Source organism: Mauremys mutica, chromosome 13 (assembly GCF_020497125.1).
Source record: "Mauremys mutica isolate MM-2020 ecotype Southern chromosome 13, ASM2049712v1, whole genome shotgun sequence".
NCBI lineage: Eukaryota > Metazoa > Chordata > Testudines > Geoemydidae > Mauremys > Mauremys mutica.
Window position 1 is genome coordinate 44413466 of NC_059084.1, and position 17946 is coordinate 44431411.

The following is a 17946-nucleotide window of genomic DNA, read 5'->3' on the forward strand; positions in this document are numbered from 1 at the left end:
TGATACACTAGCAATGGGCTTTCCTCCGTCTTAGCTTGCCTCTTAGCTGCCCCTCAGTCCCAACCCAGACCCACCCCCCCACACACACACACCGTGCCTGGCCTGCCGGTTTTTCACCACTAGATCATGCTCGATACAGACTCATCCCAGTAAAGCTCACGGGATCTTGGAAGCTTCCAGAGGCATGTTAAAATGATTTCCATGTAGCTAGCAGCAACGCAGCCCTGGGTAGCGAACCGTCAGACACTCAGCAAAGAATCCCTATGGGATGCCCACTCTCCCCTGCTGACAGGGTCTGGGAACGGGAGACCTGGGGCGAGGCTTCGCTTGGATTTGCGTCAGACAATTAGCTCCAAGGAGCATGATGAGCAGTGTAACCAAGGGTGAAAATATCATTCAAATACTTGGCTGACTCAGGCACTTTGCCACAGCGGAGACAATGAAGCGACTGTTCCTCATCCCGGTACCATGAGAGTGGTGAGTGCGTCTGAGGTGGGGAATGGCTTTTCTTTAGGGACAGAGGGACTGCCAGAGCAGGTTAACCCAAGGTCCATCCTGCCCAGACTCTGATCTGAGGCTTTGCTACCAGCTGGTTCATAGGATACACGGTACAAGCAACCCTACAGAGGCAGCTAAGAGTTCACCTGCCTCTAGTGGGTCATTTCTCCCTAACCTCTCTCAGTTCAGGATCAGCTCATTCCCAGATCAGGAGAGGACACCACCCTTCCTGCTTTATACAAATCCCCTGATTTCATGCTGGCTGTCTCAGACACTCAGAACTGGAACTGGAATCATGCAGGAGGGTCAGCTTCCAGCATCATTCAGTGGCATCTCTCCAGCACGCCCTTCCTGCATCCGGAAGGCTGATGATGGGTGACAAGAGGAGAATCAGGCTAGACAGATAATGTGCAAGAGACAAGAAGATTGGTGTGTATAGGGATAGAAAGAGAGATAGATAGTGACTGGTCAGGAGGTGACAGACTGCTAATCAGGCTATTTATCTACCTACACTAGCAGGACATTGTTCAGAGATGATGTGAGAAGAGACAAGATGAGAGGAAGGAGGGTCCAGCAATGAAGTCACTAGCCATGGATCTGAGACACCTGAGTTTAAATCTCCTGCTCTGATGTGGGCTTCCTGTGTTTCTTTGAGCTGTTCTGTGCCTCGACTCACTGGCTGTAAAACCAAGGTATTGTGAGGAAAAAATGCATGTGAGAGTGTAGCAGGCTGGCTACCCGCTCCTGCCCTTTGGGGCTTTAAAAACAGCCCTGGGAAGGGGCTTTTGGCTGGGCTGATTGGGGAAATGGCGGCAGCTGGGGGCCACGCCCCAAACTGAGCCCAGGGCCTTATAAAAGGCCAGAGCAGCCAGGAAGCCAGAGAGTCTCTCTCTGTGGTTAGGGAGAGATGGGCCTGGCTGCTTAGACGTTAAGATAAGTACCTAGGGTGAAGCAGGACGGGGAAAAGGCTGAGGGGCTGGGGAAGCTCCAGCCTAGGAAAGCCCCAGGCCTGCGGCCTAGCACGGGGCTAAGAGGTACTGGGGTTTGCAGGGGGCAACCTAAGGATAGGTAAAGCAGCAGGTTCGAACCCCGTTGTCGGTGATGAGAAGGCTGACACTGCAGTCTGTCCCAGGATATGGGGCTCGATAGTGACTGAGCAGTAGCCATTCTGAGGCAAGTGGGGATAGCGTGGTGCGGGGGGTTCCCCTGAGAGGGGGAGACCCAGTTAGAGTAAAAGGGGCACCGGGTCCAGGGAGGGACACAGGCTGAGAGTAAAGCAGGTGGATCACCAGCCTGCAGAGGGTGCTCCGGACTGGAAAAAGAGCTAAGTTGCGGAGTAACCAGTAGGAGGCGCCGCAGGGGTGAGTCCCGACCCGTTTACAGAGAGCCTCAGATTTTTAAATGTAACAGTCATGGGGTCTAGATAGATACTGGAGGGGTTGAATGATCGCTGTGCTTTGGCTTGCTATGAGGGGCTGGTGGGACACTAGAGTGAAAGGACCTCTGAGTTATGGTGTCATGCTACTCCATTGAACTCTGTGTGTGTTTGAGAGAGAGAGAGAGAGAGAGAGAAGCACACACACACATAGTGGGATAAATTCTGCTTAGATTTGTGCTGCTCTAGCTACTGTTGCTCTGCACAGGGGGAAACAGATGTCGGAGAAAAACGTAGTTCGCACTTTTTGGTTGGGTGCAGCAGAATCAGATACTTTATTTTCTCTTTACAATTGTATAGAGGGAGGGAGTGCCCTAGGCCACAGGGTTGCCCCAGTCCCAGGCAGGTCTCTCCACAGGTAAACAATTACAGCAAGCATTTATACTTTTTCTTACATACAATAATAAGCAACAGCTGCATTTTGTTTATACATAGGCCATCTTGATATCTTATTTTTCTCACTTCTAAAGAGATGCCAGTCTACATTCCTTATTATCGACAAAGGTCGCAACAACTTCTCACACAGTTCTTTCCCACTCGCCTCACACAAGCCTCGCTTGTACAAATCTCGTGTTATTAGGGTTACAGTTAGCCTAACTCTTGCTAACAGAGACTGTCATTGTCAAAGTTTCCTCCCCACTCTGAACTTTAGAGTACAAATGTGGAGACCTGCAAGGACCCTTCTAAGCTTAATTTCTAGCTTAGACCTGATAGCGCTGCCACCAACCAAAAATATAATGTTTTGGTACACTTTGCATTCCCCCCAAACCTTCCCTGGGGAACCCAAGACCCAAACTCCTTGGATCTTAACACATGGAGAAATTAACCATCCCCCCTTCTTTTCCCCCAGACTTTCCCCTCCCTGGGTTGCCTTGAGAGACTTTACACAGATACAAACTCCTTGGATCTTAAAACAAAGAGGAATTAACAATCCTTTTTCCCCCCACCAACTCCTGGTGAGTCCAGACCCAACTCCTTGGATCTTAAAACAAAGAAAATCAATCAGGTTCTTAAAAAGAAAAGCTTTTAATTAAAGAAATAAAAAGTAAAATTTATCTCTGTAAAATCAGGATGGAAAAATGTATTACAGGGCACTTAAATTTATATAGCCAGAGAAATCCCCTCTAGCCTCAAGTTCAAAGTTACAGCAAACAGAGGTAAAAATCCTTCCAGCAAAAGAAACATTTACAGGTTGAGAAAACAAACATAAGACTAAAACGCCTTCCTGGCTGGGTACTTACAAATTTAAAACATGAGACAGATTCAGAGAGGTTTGGAGAGCCTGGGTTGACGTCTGGTCCTTCTCAGTCCCCGAGAACGAACAACCACCAAACAAAGAACACAAACAAAGACTTCCCTCCAACAAGATTTGAAAGTATCTTGTCCCTTCATTGGTCCTCTGGTCAGGTGTCAGCCAGGTTTACTGAGCTTCTTAACCCTTTACAGGTAAAAGAGACATTAACCCTTAAGTATCTGTTTATGACAGTCATGCATTAAGATCCCCTACAAATCCCTGTCAGTTTTTTCTCTACTTCCACACAGATGAAGCCAGGAAACCAAACGTCGGTGACAGAATTCATCCTGGAGGGACTCCCAAACACCAGGGAGCTTCCCTCTCTCTTCTTCTTCCTCTTCCTCCTCCTCTACCTGCTCACCCTGCTGGGCAACGCCCTCACCCTGCTGACTGTGCTCCGCGATTCTCGACTCCATACCCTGCCCATGCACTGCTTCCTTGGCAACCTCTCCTTCCTCGACGCCTGCCTCTCCTCCGTCACTGTGCCCAAGATCCTGGCTGGCTTGGTGGGGCCCAGTGGCAGGGCCATCTCCTTCGGGGGCTGCATGGCGCAGCTCTACGCCTTCCATTTCCTGGCCAGCACGGAGTGCTTCCTCTATACGGTAATGGCCTATGACCGCTTCCTGGCTATCTGCCAGCCCCTGCGCTACAGTGTGGTGATGAGCAGAAAGACCTGCCTGTGGCTGGCAACTGGCACCTGGCTAACCGGCTCAATCCATGCCGCCATCCAGGCCTTCCTGACCTTTCGCCTGCCCTACTGCGGCCCCAACCAGATAGAATACTTTGTCTGCGACATCCCCGCCGTGCTGAAGCTGGCCTGCGCTGACACAGCCGCCAGCCAAGTCGTCATTCAGGCCAACATTGGGGTGGTGGTGGTCGGCTGCTTCCTGCTCATCTGCGTTTCTTATGCCTACATAGCCTCCGCCATCCTGAATATCCGCACGGCCCAAGGGAGGCAGCGGGCGTTCTCCACCTGCAGCGCCCACCTCACCCTGGTGCTGCTCTACAGTGGGCCCCCAGTCTTCATATACCTGCATCCCTCTTCGAGTCAAGCATCCGACGGGGTAGTGGCTGTATTCTATACTGCAGTCACTCCTCTGCTAAACCCCTTTATATACACCCTGAGTAACAAGGAGATTAAAAAGGCCTTGAGGAAAGTAGTTGGTGGACAAACACTTTCTCTGCATGCATAAGATAGACCCAAATCCTGGGAGACTTGCAAAGAAACCTAAGGACACAAGATGCCCACCTCCCATGGGTGCAGGGTCCTCTTACACCCTTATGGTAGCCCAGCCAACATTTCTCTTCTATCTGGCCACTTTGGTAGATTGAGTTCTACAGTGCCATTCATTCCCTGAGGCTAGCAAAAGCTCTCCAGTCAGGACTTCGATTATTGTTCACAGTCTGAGCTCGATGGTGGCAGTTTTTCAAGGTGGGGGAGTCAATGAGGAGGTGTCTCAGGCTCCTGAACTCTCCCAGTGGGGGACTCAGCTGAGTTTCCCTGTAACATCAGTGTAACCAGTGAGGATCTAATCGCCTGGTACAATCACAGCCCTGGGGGTCCCCACCAGCCATTTTTTGGAGCCATAATTCCTCGGAAAAAGGAAGACAGTTCAAACCATTCACTGACCCATCCAGCCAGTCCAGCCTGCTGCGTCGCATGTACGTGGAGATGGACTAGTCTAGCGTCTAGCACTCTGCTGGGATTGACACAGACATGGAAATTAACTACCCCAAATCTCTGTTATTGCAGAATGAAGTCTGCCCGGTGCAGGGTGAGTGGCTGCACTGAATTCTGCATTAATCCACTTTTTGGACAGTTAATGTCTTTTTACTGCCTCCTTTGGGGTTGTTGGGGGGCTAAATCCATGACAGATTTGCAAGTTCCTCAGACACATCATCAATAGGATGAGGTGAGTCAGATCAACTCAGCGTAGCTTTGCTGTAGGCCAAATAAAGGGACCTGAGTGATGAGATCTGGAGTAGAAGTGAGTTTCCCCAGGGAACTGGATGAAGTGCTCTCTCAGAGCTGGATCAGCCAGGTGGAGCAGACCTTAGAGGGAATCTCAACGAACAGAGACCCTGGTTTTTTTGCTCATTACAACAATGTTGTAACATAATGTGGTGCCTACTAAACTTCCTTTGTCTTATGCCTGCAGAGGTGTTAAGTGACCGCTCCATTGCCAGTGGTCTCCTACAACATGTGTGAACCCCTTATGATAAATTATCTTATACAACATAACAAAACAGGCTCAAGCCCCCACCCAGTCACCTGGGACAATTACATACCACCCCCCTTCCCGGGCACTTCTAGGAGGTAATACTTCCCCTCTCGCAAGCACAGAGCCTGAGTGTAGCAAAATCCTTTTAATAAAGGAGGGAAACAATGTGGCATCATATTGAGGAAACACCACAAACAGGATTCAAAACATAAACCATGAGCCAAAGACCCACCAAGTAAGTTTTGGCAATGTCCAATCACCCCAAGTCCAACAACCCAAAAGTCTTTGTCCCTGTTCAGTGCCGCCCCAGAGTTCAAAAGCTTATCTGCAGAATTTTACACCCCCCCCCCCCCGCAGCCTGGGTGGAAATGGGGGGGGGGGCACACAGGGTGTTAATGCGTCCGAGGCCGACTGCCCCGCTTCTCCATGGGGTTCTGCTGCCGCCTTCACCGTGAACAGCTCCACTCCACCAGCCGACCTGTGAGCCGCTCCGGCCATCCCTGCAAACCGCTCCGCTCGCTCGCTCACTGTTCCGTGGGCTGATCCATCTGTCCTGCAAACTGCTCAGCTCTGCTCCGCTCCGCTCTGCATTCTGTGGGCTGCTCCAACCACCCTGCAAACGGCTCCGCTCTGCCAGTGGCTTAGCGATATATCTCCAGGCTCCCCCACTAGTTAACACAGCACTCAGCTCAGTAAGTTTAGCTCTTTTAGTGATTTCAGCTTGTAGTAGTGGAGTCCCCAGTGCTGGTACATCATTGGCCCAAAGTGAATTCAGCTTTCAGCAGCTTCTAGCTAGATTTCCAATAAAATCAAATATCAGAGGGGTAGCCGTGTTAGTCTGGATCTGTAAAAGCAACAAAGAATCCTGTGGCGCCTTATAGACTAACAGACGTTTTGCAGCATGAGCTTTCGTGGGTGAATACCCACTTGCATCTGAAGAAGTGGGTATTCACCCACGAAAGCTCATGCTGCAAAACGTCTGTTAGTCTATAAGGTGCCACAGGATTCTTTGTTGCTTTTAATAAAATCAAAATTAGCTCTGCTATTCAACAGTGGAGAGAAAAGGCAGTGCAATTGGTGTTCCAGGCCCTCTAAAGACACCCATACCATCTGGTACACATACCAGTCCCCAGCCTCTCTCAATTTACTGGGTTTGGGAACCCATGTCCCTTGTCTAGCGAGTGCTACTTAGTTGATGGTGAGACCCTCTGTCATAAAACCAGTTCATAGTCCCTCATTTACATAATCAGGGTAACAACACTTTATTCCTCCTGCCCCAATAACAGAGACATTGGGGATCCCACAGCTGTCAAAGTGAACAGTTTAGGCTGCCGTGGGCTATGCTAGGCAGGGTGGGTGTGCCTATGCAAACAAGATCAGCCCCTGAAATTCTTTTCCACACTTGCCATAATTCATCACCGGATGCCAGGGCAGAGCTCATCCTGACTCTGCTTACATCTGGAAAATACAAAGAATAAAACTCCAGATCATTGAACTCAGTGGGAGGATCTGGGCAAAATTTTTTTGTATTTAGCTGTGAGACTTGGGTTCCCTCCTCCAGAGCTGGGCAAGAGCTCTGCCTAGCTCGAAAGCTTGTCCCCTCCACCAACAGGAGTTGCCCCAATGAAAGGTGCTCTCTGACCCACCTTTTCTCTCTCAGGTCCTGGGACCACCATGGCTCCAACGCTGCAAACAATATCTAATCTATCAATCGAGTTACCTTATTGCATCTCACTCATATAAAGAGTATTGGAAACCAGTTATAATAATGACTGCAGCCCATTTTTGCCCTGTGGAATCCTGTCTTATATTTATTGGATGCTGAGTGTTAATAAAACTTTTTTTCAGTAGAAAGCCGGTACAATGTTTTAAACAGTATTTGCAGTTATTGCCTGATCCTTTGTAGTAATTAATCATAGCTGGATTGATTGCCAATCCTGAGGATTTTTCGCCCAAAGTGTAACAGGGCGAGGGCTCACTGCTGCTGCGCCTCCTGCTCTCGTCCTGGGAATTAGCTCTTTCATAGCCTTGGAGAGCCCTCTGCAGGCTCCTGCCTTGCCTTGCCTGGCCCCTGAGTCCCTCCTGGATCCTGGTGCCCCTGTCCACTGGGGTGCTGCCCCTTGCAGTTCCCCTGCAGTCTCGGTGGGTCTCCCCTCCCCAGGGAACCCCCACCCCCATATCCCCACCTTGCCTCAGTCTTGGCTACTGCCAGTCTCCATCTAGCCCCGTTCTCTGGGGCAGACTGCAGTATATAAGCCACTCATCACCGGCAAGAAGGGTTCGGGCCTCATGCTCTGCCTACCCATGGGCTGCCCTTTGCAACTCCAGTACCTTTTGGCCTTGCGCTAGGCCGGCAGCCTGTGTGTCTGTGTGGAGTGGGGGTTCCAGGCCGGAGCTCCCCAGCTACTGTTGCCTTCCCCCAGCCCTGCTCCACCTTAGGTTCACTCCCCAGAAGCCAGGCCCTTCTCCCTGTAAAGGCAGAGCACGAGTCTCAGAGCGCCTGGCTCACGGCCCTTTTATAAGGGCCAGCTGTGTTCTGTTTGGGGCGTGGATCCAACTGAGGCCGCTTCCCCAATCACAGCCCTCTCCTGGGCTGTTCTAAACCCTTTAAGGAGGGAGCGGGGCAACCACCCCGCTACATAAAGGCTTCAAACTGCTTGGAAAATGTTAGCTAAATAATCCACCTGCGAGGTGCCTTGTTGACTGCTGAAGGGTAGCCACCTCTGGGGTGGGACGCTGTGGCTGTTTTACAGTGCACTGTAACGGTGCATTGTAGTAGAGGAAGAAGAGCCCTGTACCAAGTTCAAACCAAAAAAGGGAACAGAAGAAGGCAGAATGAGACGAGCTGCGTCTGAGTTTGGGCTGGACACCAGCTGTAAGGAAAGCGACAAGGCCACTAGTAGCGGAGGGTTGGTTTCAAGCTTAACCCAAGAGAGGGAAATTCCCGATGCCTCATGGCCCGCTAGCACCACACTGGGGCATTGAGGTCAGCACGGACTGCGAGGGGACAGCGCCCCCTGCTGAACTTCCCACCTCGCTCCCTGCAGCACACGGGGACTCAGAGCCGTTCCCCAGCAGGGGGTGAGAAGGGATTTCAGAGTCACTGCCCCATTTGGCACCTGGCATCTCCAACAACCAATACAACAGGGTTGGAAGCTGGTGCCCGATGTCTCAGTGTTTCTACTTGGTTTGTGCCCTGGGAGCAGGGTGGGCCACTGCCAGATACTTTTACTGAGCCAATCACATAGCCCCTTTGCGCTAATGACTGTCAGCCATTAGTGGACTGGAGCCAATGCCCCATATGCCATTCCCATATTCGCTGGCTTGGGGCCAGATTGGCTCTGGGGTGGCACCTCTTAATGGGGAAAGGTTCCATATCCTATTCCTAACCCCCTGAGCCAGCTAGTCCCCTTGGCCTTGGGCCAGGTCAGAGCCAGCTGCCTTTAGAGTGGAGAAGCCCCATATCCCATTCCCCCCACCCCCACCACCTGAGCCAGCCCATGCCCCTGCTCTAGGACTGGATTGGAGCTGGTGCCCGCAAGAAGGGGAAGGCCCCGTATCCCATTTCCAGACCACCCACGAGCCATCTGTGTCACAGGGTGTTAACTGTGATGGGCCACTCTGTGCTTGTCTTTAGCAGCCATTTGTTAGGGATTGTTGCTGAGAAATTCTCCATGGACACCGGGTCCATTTCATTAGCCGGAATATATCAATGGAGTCCCATTGAACTGGACTGGCCTCGGGCTGATTTACCCCAGGTGGGGATCTGGTGTTAGACATGTGCTTCTGCTTCTTACATCGTTATTGTTCTCCAGGAGCTTTTAGCCTTGCTAATGTCTCACCTTGGCTTAGCCCCCCTCTGCACACAGCCGGGTTTCCTTTAGCTACAATTCCCTTCTCTTTCCAAACATACATTCGCTGTTTGCCAACCTCTCGTGCTGCGGCTAACGAGCCCCATAGGGGCATTAATTCAAAGCTCTCCCTAATTAGCCCTGGGGATTACACACTTTGCAAGCAGGGAGCAAAGGCAACAATTCAAAAGTTATTGCAGAGAGGGACTGCAAGTTTTTTAACGAGCCGCAATGGGAACCAGAAATTACATGGTAACATTTTGACCAAGCAACAGGAAAACACACCACACAGCTCCTTAAAACTCTAGTTACAGCTGTGCAGCTTTGCAGATCTGTCTGCTTCAGATCCATCATCAGGCCAGAGGCTCAGCAGCTGTATTTTGGCTACTCTGATTTATACCAGCTGGAGATCTGGCACCACTGAGTTTATTGCAATGACACCAATTCACCTAGCTACAGGTCTGGCCCATTGACTCCAATGGTGCTATGGTGGATTTGCAGACACTTGTCTTCTGGCCCCTGTCTATTCTGGGCCCTTAATTCTAAATTACCTGTTCTGTTCATTCTCGCTGGGGCAGCTGGCATCGCCACTGTCGGAAGACAGGACACTGGCAAGATGGACCTTTGGTCTGACCCAGTCTGGCCATTCTGAAGTTCTTATGTACTTTTTATAAAGACAAAACTGCCCGGTGTAGAAGGATAAAGTGTCTTACACAAAATAAGAATCTGATGAGAGGTGACAGACTGTCCATTTTTACTTTTGCTGCAGCTACCTGGGTTACATTTCTTAGGGCCGTGGTTCTCAGCCAGGGGTACATGTACCCCTGAGGTACGCAGAGGTCTTCCAGGGGGTACATCCACTGAAATATCAGGACACTATTTCTATTACAATGAGAAAGTCGGCCATTTCTCAGCAACGCTTGTGTGCTTTTATGTCTGATTTTGTAAGCAACTAGTTTTTAAGTGAGGTAAAACTTGGGGGTACACAAGACAAATCAGACTCCTGAAAGGGTTATAATAGTTTGGAGAGGTGGAGAGCCACTGCCTTAGGGGTTTATGCTGTTACTTTTCTCTGTAGTCTCAGCGCCTCCCATATAAAAAAATGGGAGGGGTGATACTAAATGAGAACAAGGACACTGCTGATAGGAGCCAGGTTGTGCCTCCGGAAAGCAGGCCACTAACAGTGAGACTCACGTCTTAGATCTCCCAGGCTCTAGCCTTGTGTTTTAACCATGAGGTTGCTATTGGCATCCCACCCGCTCTGGACAAAGCTGAACACCAGGATGCAATTCCTTCCCCCGCCCGGTTAGTTTTATACGATGAACTAGAGGGACTGACTATCAGAGGGGAGGCATGTTAGTCTGTATCCACAAAACCAACAAGGAGTCTGTGCATCTGAAGAAGTGGGTTTTTTACACATGAAAGCTTATGCCCAAATAAATCTGTTAATCTTTAAGGTGACACCAGACTCCTCATTGTTTTTATAGGGACTGACACCTGCTGAAACAGGGAGTTTAAGGCCAGAAGGGACCCTTAGATCATCAGGTCTCATCGCCCGTATCACACAGGCTGGGGAATTTCTCTCAGTAGCCCCTGTATTCATCTCAGTAAATCGTGCATGGCTAAAACATCTTCCTGAAGAGCCTCCAGTCTGGATCTGAAGACTTCAAGAGATGGGAAATCCATCACTTCCCTTGACTGTTGAGTCCAATAGTTAATCGCCCTCACTGTTAAAAAAACCAAAACTATAGGTCTTATTTCTGAGCTTGGAGAGATCAGATTTTTACTGGTAAATGTTGGTAAACGTCAATTTCCCCGTGCACACACACAAACCAATGAAAAAATATTTCTATCCATAAAAACTTAAATTTACCGATAGGCAAAACTAAGGAAAATTCTGCCTGAGAACTTACAATAGTTTAATTTAAGGATATTGACCTTGCATATTTTCACATGTAATGTTGACCTTCCCACTACTAATTTTGTACAAATAGTTAAAATAATTTAAAAAATGCTTAAAAATAACCATGGACAGGATCCATCAAAACTGAATTCTTCCAAGCCTATGTGGAAGCAGGGAAAGAATTAACAAGGATTTGAAGGGAATTTTAATGCATGTCAGTCAGTTAGCAAGAGTTAGGCCAGCTGTGACCCTAATGACGTGAGATTTGTAGAAGCAAGGATAGTGTGAGGCGAGAGGAAAAGAACTGTGTAAAAAGTTATTACGACCTTGTACTGATAACCAAATATGCAGGCTGGTGTCTTCTAGGAGTGAGAAAAATAAGATAGCAGAATGGCTTATGTATAAACAAAATGCAGTTGTTGCTCATTATTGTCTGTATTATTGCTAGTTATTGTCTGTAACAAAGGTATAAAGGCTTGCTGTAATTGTTTACCAGTTGAGAGACCTGTCCGGGACTGGGGCGACCCTGTGTCCTAGGTCACTCTCTCCCTCCATTGTAATTACTGGAGAAATAATAAAGTATTTGATTTTGCTGCACCCAAAGAAAAAGCGAGAACTGAGTTTTTCTCCAACACCTACTTATTTCACATTTGTCTGGCTGTAACATCCAGCTATTGTTTCTCATCCTGCCTTTCTCTGCAAGAACATAGGAAAACAACTTGGCCTGGCAGACAGAGCTTCAGTGCAGACAGTAGAAGGGTTTATTATTGGCAGTAGTGCCAAGGGGGTGTAGACGCCCAGACAGACAGTCTAGTCCCTTCCCTAAAGAACCAACAGTCTCAGGGTGATTCCCTGACTCTGCCACTAGTGGCTATATGAACTTGAGCAAGTCCTTTCTGCTTTCTGTGCGTCTGTTTTCCCTCCCACTTCTGGTCTGTCTTTCCGGGTTGCATAGGTAATCTCTTGGGGGTAGGGAGCCTTTGTCACCATCTGTTTTAAAGCACCCATCAGGCTCCCTATAGAGGCATAAGAACATAAGAATGGCCCTACTGTGTCTTTGCAAAGCCCATCTAGCCCAGTATCCCGTCTTCCGACAGTGGCCAGTGCCAGGTGCCCCAGAGGGAATGAACAGAACAGATAATCATCAAGTGATCCATCCCCTGCCTCCCATTCCCAGCTTCCGGGACACTTTCATGCCTATCCTGGCTAGGGTGACCAGACGTCCCACTTTTATAGGGACAGTCCCAGTATTTGCGGCTTTTTCTTATATAGGCTCCTATTACCCCTCACCCTCTGTCCTGATTTTTCACACTTGCTATCTGGTCACCCTAATCCTGACTAATAGCCACTGATGGATTTATCCTCCATGAGGCCCTTAGGTGCTTGCTGAAATAATCACAGTATGGCACTAGCCTGCATTGGGGGTGGGACACTAGGGCCCAACAGATCCTCCAAGCCATTCTCAGGTTAAACCTAAGGGTAAAATCAGGTCCCTTCTCCATATTCCTTACCCTCTGCTGCCCCTTAGTGGCTATTTCAGTCAACCACTTATAGCTGTATCAATCTCTGTTTCATTGAAATCCTGTTTGCATTCACTTCCCCTCATCTTTTTAAAAAAAAAATCCTGATCTATTTCTTTGCCTGACAGTGAGACAGGATGATGTTTCGCTCTGTTACCATCTGTATGGCTTCGCTGATGTCGATGTGTGCGCGCTATGTTAATATTCCTTAAACCGGGAGAGCATAACATGGGCGGGAAACCCATGAATTATAGGTACTGAGCCTTAGCTGGGAGAAACGGGACCAGCTCCCCAAGGTGTAAATGCAGTTCCACTGATCTACATCGGCTCTGGATCTGCCCATGTCTCCAGTGGAACTACAGCCAGTTTGCTCCGGCTGGGGAAGTGGCCCAAGGACCCTGATGGAAGCCAATTAATTTACACCAGTGGAAGATCTGGCCCAGTGCACGAAGGAAAACCCATTCCCTGCTCCCCCCACACCCTGGTCACTGGAAATGTACCGATTTCCTTCCAACCTGAAAGCCACCCCTGCAGGCTTAGCTATGTCACAGCTTCCCCTCACTCAAGGTCACCTGCAGCTGCTGCCATTTCCTTCTGCAGTAGAGTCCCTGACCATGAGCCTGGCTGCCGGCGCTGGCTCCAGGTGTTCAGGCTCTGCAATGAGCAGGGGGTCATGGGTTGGGATTTCCAGGCTGTTGGGGAAGGCGCTACGATACCACAGTGATGGGTGCCCAGAAGCATAGTGCAGTGAGAAGGATGGACAGATGGTGCAGAAGGGAGGTGGATGGATGGACAGGCAGACAACACAGAGGGAAAGGTGGGCAGAGGGCGCAGAGGGAAGGATGGAGAAAGGGAAGGATGGACAAAGTTATCAGTGTCAATTTCCTCCTCTGGCACTGCGAGTGCAGAAGGTGGGGGCCTGCAAGGACTCTACAAATTAATATTGGCCACTCCAGGCTGGTAATGCTGCCACCACCCAAGTGAAAACTACCTTTTGGCAATCCAGAAAAAAACTTACTTGGGAAGCTTTTCCTGAGGCCCCTCAGCTTTTCCACCCATCCCTCGGGGCAGCCGAGAACGAAAACAAAAGAAAAGTGGAACCCAGCTGTTGTATGATTAATAGATGCATAAACCTTTACCTCCTAAGACACAGAAATCCAATAATGTTCTTTAAAAAGGTACCGGTAAATTTTATTGAAAAAAGGAAGAAAATACATTTGAAAAATTAGATTATTGCTAAACATTAAAAGAACAACTGCAAGGAGTAAGCACCAAGGATGGCTTTCTTGGGGTCAAGCTTCAAGGTTACAAAGCAAACTAAAGCACCTGGGGTCAGCACAGAGGAATCCACAAGCCAAAATGAAAAGAGAGACCCCTGATCGTGTCTGTCTAAACACTTCCTGTTCTACGTACATACCTGTAGTTCCAAAGGAGCAAGTCTAGGTATGAGTGTTGATGATTTTCATACCTGGCCCCGCTTACAACATATTTGCTGCAAAGACCCTCACGCCGCGCAGTCTGTCCCAATTTGAAAGGGTACAGCTTCCCTACTGGTTCCCCTGGTCAGGTGCCAACTCATTTTAAGTGTCTCTTAAACCTTCACAGATAAGGCAACTGGGTAGAGCTGCTAAGGAGGATTCTATCGCTAACTGACTGGTTGGAGAGTTACACAAGGGTGCTACCCCCACCCCTTCATTTACCACAAGAGTGAAGAGGGAAGGAATGGGTTACCTAGGGAGGTGGTGGAATCTCCTTCCTTAGAGGTTTTTAAGGCCCAGCTTGACAAAGCCCTGGCTGGAATGATTTAGTTGGGGATTGGTCCTGCTTTGAGCAGGGGCGTGGACTAGATACTTCCTGAGGTCCCTTCCAACCCTGAGATTCTATGATTCTATGAAAGAAGAACAGAAAACAGAAAGGGAAGGTGGGTGGATGGACAGACATACAGACAGACCAGCACAGAGGGAAGGGTGGACGGACAGACAGACAGACCGGCACAGAGGGAAGGGTGGACAGACGGACAGACCGACACAGAGGGATGGGTGGACAGATGGACAGACTGGCACAGAGGGAAGGGTGGATGGACAGATGGACAGACCGGCACAGAGGGAAGGGTGGACGGACGGACGGACAGACCAGCACAGAGGCAGGGTGACAGGGGATGGGACTGAGCCCCCTCGGGGGTTGATAAACTCAATGGGGGTGTCACTTTGGGAGTGACATACACAATGTCTGGGGTGGGACACTGGTATCAGGGTGATCAGAGCCACCCGCCTCTATCTCACACACAGGGCACAGGGGTGTGTTTTCTCACCCAGCACAGGGCCGTCCAGAGGATTCAGGTGGCTTGGGGTCTTCGACGGTGGGGGGGCCCCGCTTCGGCAGTAATTCCGCTCCAGGTACACAGTGATCCTGCTGTAAAAGCCAAGAGCAATACATGGGCATTGGGGCAGTAGTGCACTAAGGTGGGGAATGGGCACATGGTGTGACATAAGTACGGATCTTGTGGGGACAGGGCAGTGATCTCAGACTCCTTCATTCCCCTTCTCCCCTGGGTCTCAGCTCCCTTCCAGCCAGGGGACCCCTCCCAGCTAGATCCAGACAGGTCTATGCCCAGCTCCCCCCTGCCTGTTCTGTGGTCCAGAGCCCAGCTGGTGCCTATGGCTGTAGCTCCATTGATTTACCCAGTGCTGGATCTGGACCATGGTTTGCAGAGGCCCCTAGAGACACGCTGACGCCCCCTGAGCAGATCAGACCCCTGGGCTCTGCTCTCCCAGCCTGTCCTGCTAACTGCTCCTTCCCTGCAACCTACGACGGCACCAGAGCTCCCGGCTCCCCCATCACCCGCTAACCCCGACCTGCCCCGACATCCCCAGCACGGAGGCGCTTACTCTCCATTGCAGTGAGCGGCCATCAGCACGAAGTTCTCCGACACCAGGAACCCTCCACAGCATAAACTTTTGTCTCCATGTTGTATTTCCAGATAGGCCATGTAGGGTCTGGAGTGGGGCTGGGCTTCCCAGCCTCCAATGATCTCACCTGGGGTAAAGAGCCCCATCATCTCCTTGGGCCAAGCTGGGAATGAGCTCCCCATCATAAAGGGGAGTCCCCACAGCCTCAACCCACCCCTGTGATTCTTTCCCTGGGGGATCCCTGTCCCTGGAACTCTGCCCCTTGCTCAGCTGTGCCCCACACTGGACTCCCCATGGGGCCAGAGGGTAAACCTACAGCTCCAACCTCGCTGTGTGGAGAACGCACAAGGAGGGATCAGTAATCGCACTGGCTGGAGGTAACAGTTTTAGGGGCCAAAGTCACCCCAGATTAGGCCTGGGAGCCCCTGGAAGGGCACAGACAGGGCCCTTGTGGATGCTTCTTCTCCATCAGTCCACAGTCACCAGCCAGGGCTGCTCCATGGCTGACCCGTCAAACTATTTACAAACATCATTTTTTCTCAGAAAGCCTCGTCTCAAACCTGTCTGAATTACTGTGGTGAAACTGATTCTTTCCCCCCAGTGTTAGGTAATATCTAGGCCAACATTTAAAAGTACCACTTTGGGTTTTTCCCATGAAAAATAAAACATGTTCTGTGATCCCGTCTGAAGAAGTCTCCAGCCAGGTGGGTGGGTGTGTTGGAAAATCCCACCTTTAACAAATTGCTATTATTTGCATGAGGGTGGCACATAAGCCGAGAACCAAACCCCTATTATGCCAGGGGCTGCGCAGAAACTAACCGAGATCAGGGGCTCCCTTGCTCCAGGCCTTTCACTGACCCAGGCAGCGTCCAGACACAAGCTGAATTCTTCTTCACATTGTTCAGATTGGAAAACTGAGGTCCAGGGAGATATTTTGTAAACCCGTATTTCGTTCTGGATCCCTCTCTTGTAATTGGTATGTCTGATGGATGAGGTGTGGGATCTGTCCATCCAGGTATCAGTGTCACCATCTAGAAGCATTCCAGAACCTCTCTAGATCCATTCAGATGCATGAATACCCAACTAACTCCATTAAAATTCATGCTAGATTCACTTCAATTGATGCTGTTCCATTTTAGATCTATCCATACCCACATAGCCACCTCTTCTAGATCGATGCACATCCCTGTACATCCATTCTAGATCCAGCTCCTCACCCTACCAGTACTGGACCCACTTGCTGTCTGTACCCTGCTGGTAGCTCCAGTAGGAGTCACTGACCTGACTTGGGGCCAGAAGGGTGTTTGGCTGGGAGCGTCCATGTCTGGTCCCTGGGGGTCGGGGTGGGATGCAGGAATGACTGGACCAGTGATGCTCCTGCTTCTCTGTGTGTGAATCCCCATAGGGGGACAGAGCCTCCCCTGACAGGCCAGGGACCATATGGACAGGGGATGGAACTGAGCCCCCTCAGGGGTTGATAAACTCAATGGGGGTGTCACTTTGGGTGTGACATACACAATGTCTGGGGTGGGACACTGGTATCAGGGTGATCAGAGCCACCCGCCTCTATCTCACACACAGGGCACAGGGGTGTGTTTTCTCACCCAGCTCCGATACCGATCAGTGTTACCCACAGCCCATGTTCACAGGAGAGCTGGGGAAGGGCAGAACTTGGTACTTGGACCAGTGACAGCAGCACAGAGATGTCCTAGAGGGGAAAGGCCCCACATCTCATTCTGCACCCCCTGAACCAGCCAGTCCCCGGCCATGAGCCTGTATCAGACCTAGCCCCCCACCCCTGTAGGGGAAAGGCCCCAAATGCATTCCCCACACCCTGAGCCAGCCTGTCCCCCATCCCAGGGCCGGCGTTAGTCTCACCAATGCTGCATAGAGAGGCAAAATCCCCTCCCTGCTCCTTTGCCCCTGTTATTACAGCCCAGGCTGTGGCCAGTTTTGCCCCAGCGGTGCATGGGGAGCTCACGGTGTTGCTTGTTCACTGTAGCCCCCCTAGATCCTTTGTGGAGCCCCAGTTCTCCAGGACACAGCCCCGGACCAGGGGAGGTGGCCGCGTCCCTGGGGCTGGGAGGGAGAACACGGCGTCGGCTGGATTCTCACCGCTGGGGTGTGACTGGGCCCAGCTCAGCAAGCGCCTCAGCCTGCTCCCTGCACCTGCCCTGGCTCTGTCAGCACTGACCGCTCTGCCCGGCGCTGTGACACCCGCAGGGCTGATGGCAGCTGGAGCTGGGACCCTGGGGTGACTCTGGTTCCTGGTGTCCAACCTGAGCCAGGGAGCATGTCCAGGTTCTCAGATGAC

At 50.5% G+C, this 17946-nt stretch overlaps 1 protein-coding gene across 1 annotated transcript; it reads left to right on the forward strand.

Moving 5' to 3' along the window:
- The first annotated feature begins 3475 nt into the window (after nt 1–3475).
- On the forward strand, nt 3476–10022 carry LOC123348082 (olfactory receptor 10S1-like). The gene is made up of 2 exons (XM_044985401.1): nt 3476–4387; nt 9996–10022. Exons 1-2 carry the CDS (start codon nt 3476–3478, stop codon nt 10020–10022), a joined length of 939 nt encoding a protein of 312 aa, XP_044841336.1.
- The last annotated feature ends 7924 nt before the right edge of the window (nt 10023–17946 follow it).

Coding starts and splice junctions, on each gene's coding strand:
- LOC123348082 (XM_044985401.1), top strand. CDS start 3,476: ATGAAGCCAGGAAACCAAACGTCGGTGACAGAATTCATCCTGGAGGGA. Junction 4,388..9,995: donor AAAAGGCCTTGAGGAAAGTA/GTTGGTGGACAA, acceptor TGCCCGGTGTAG/AAGGATAAAGTGTCTTACAC.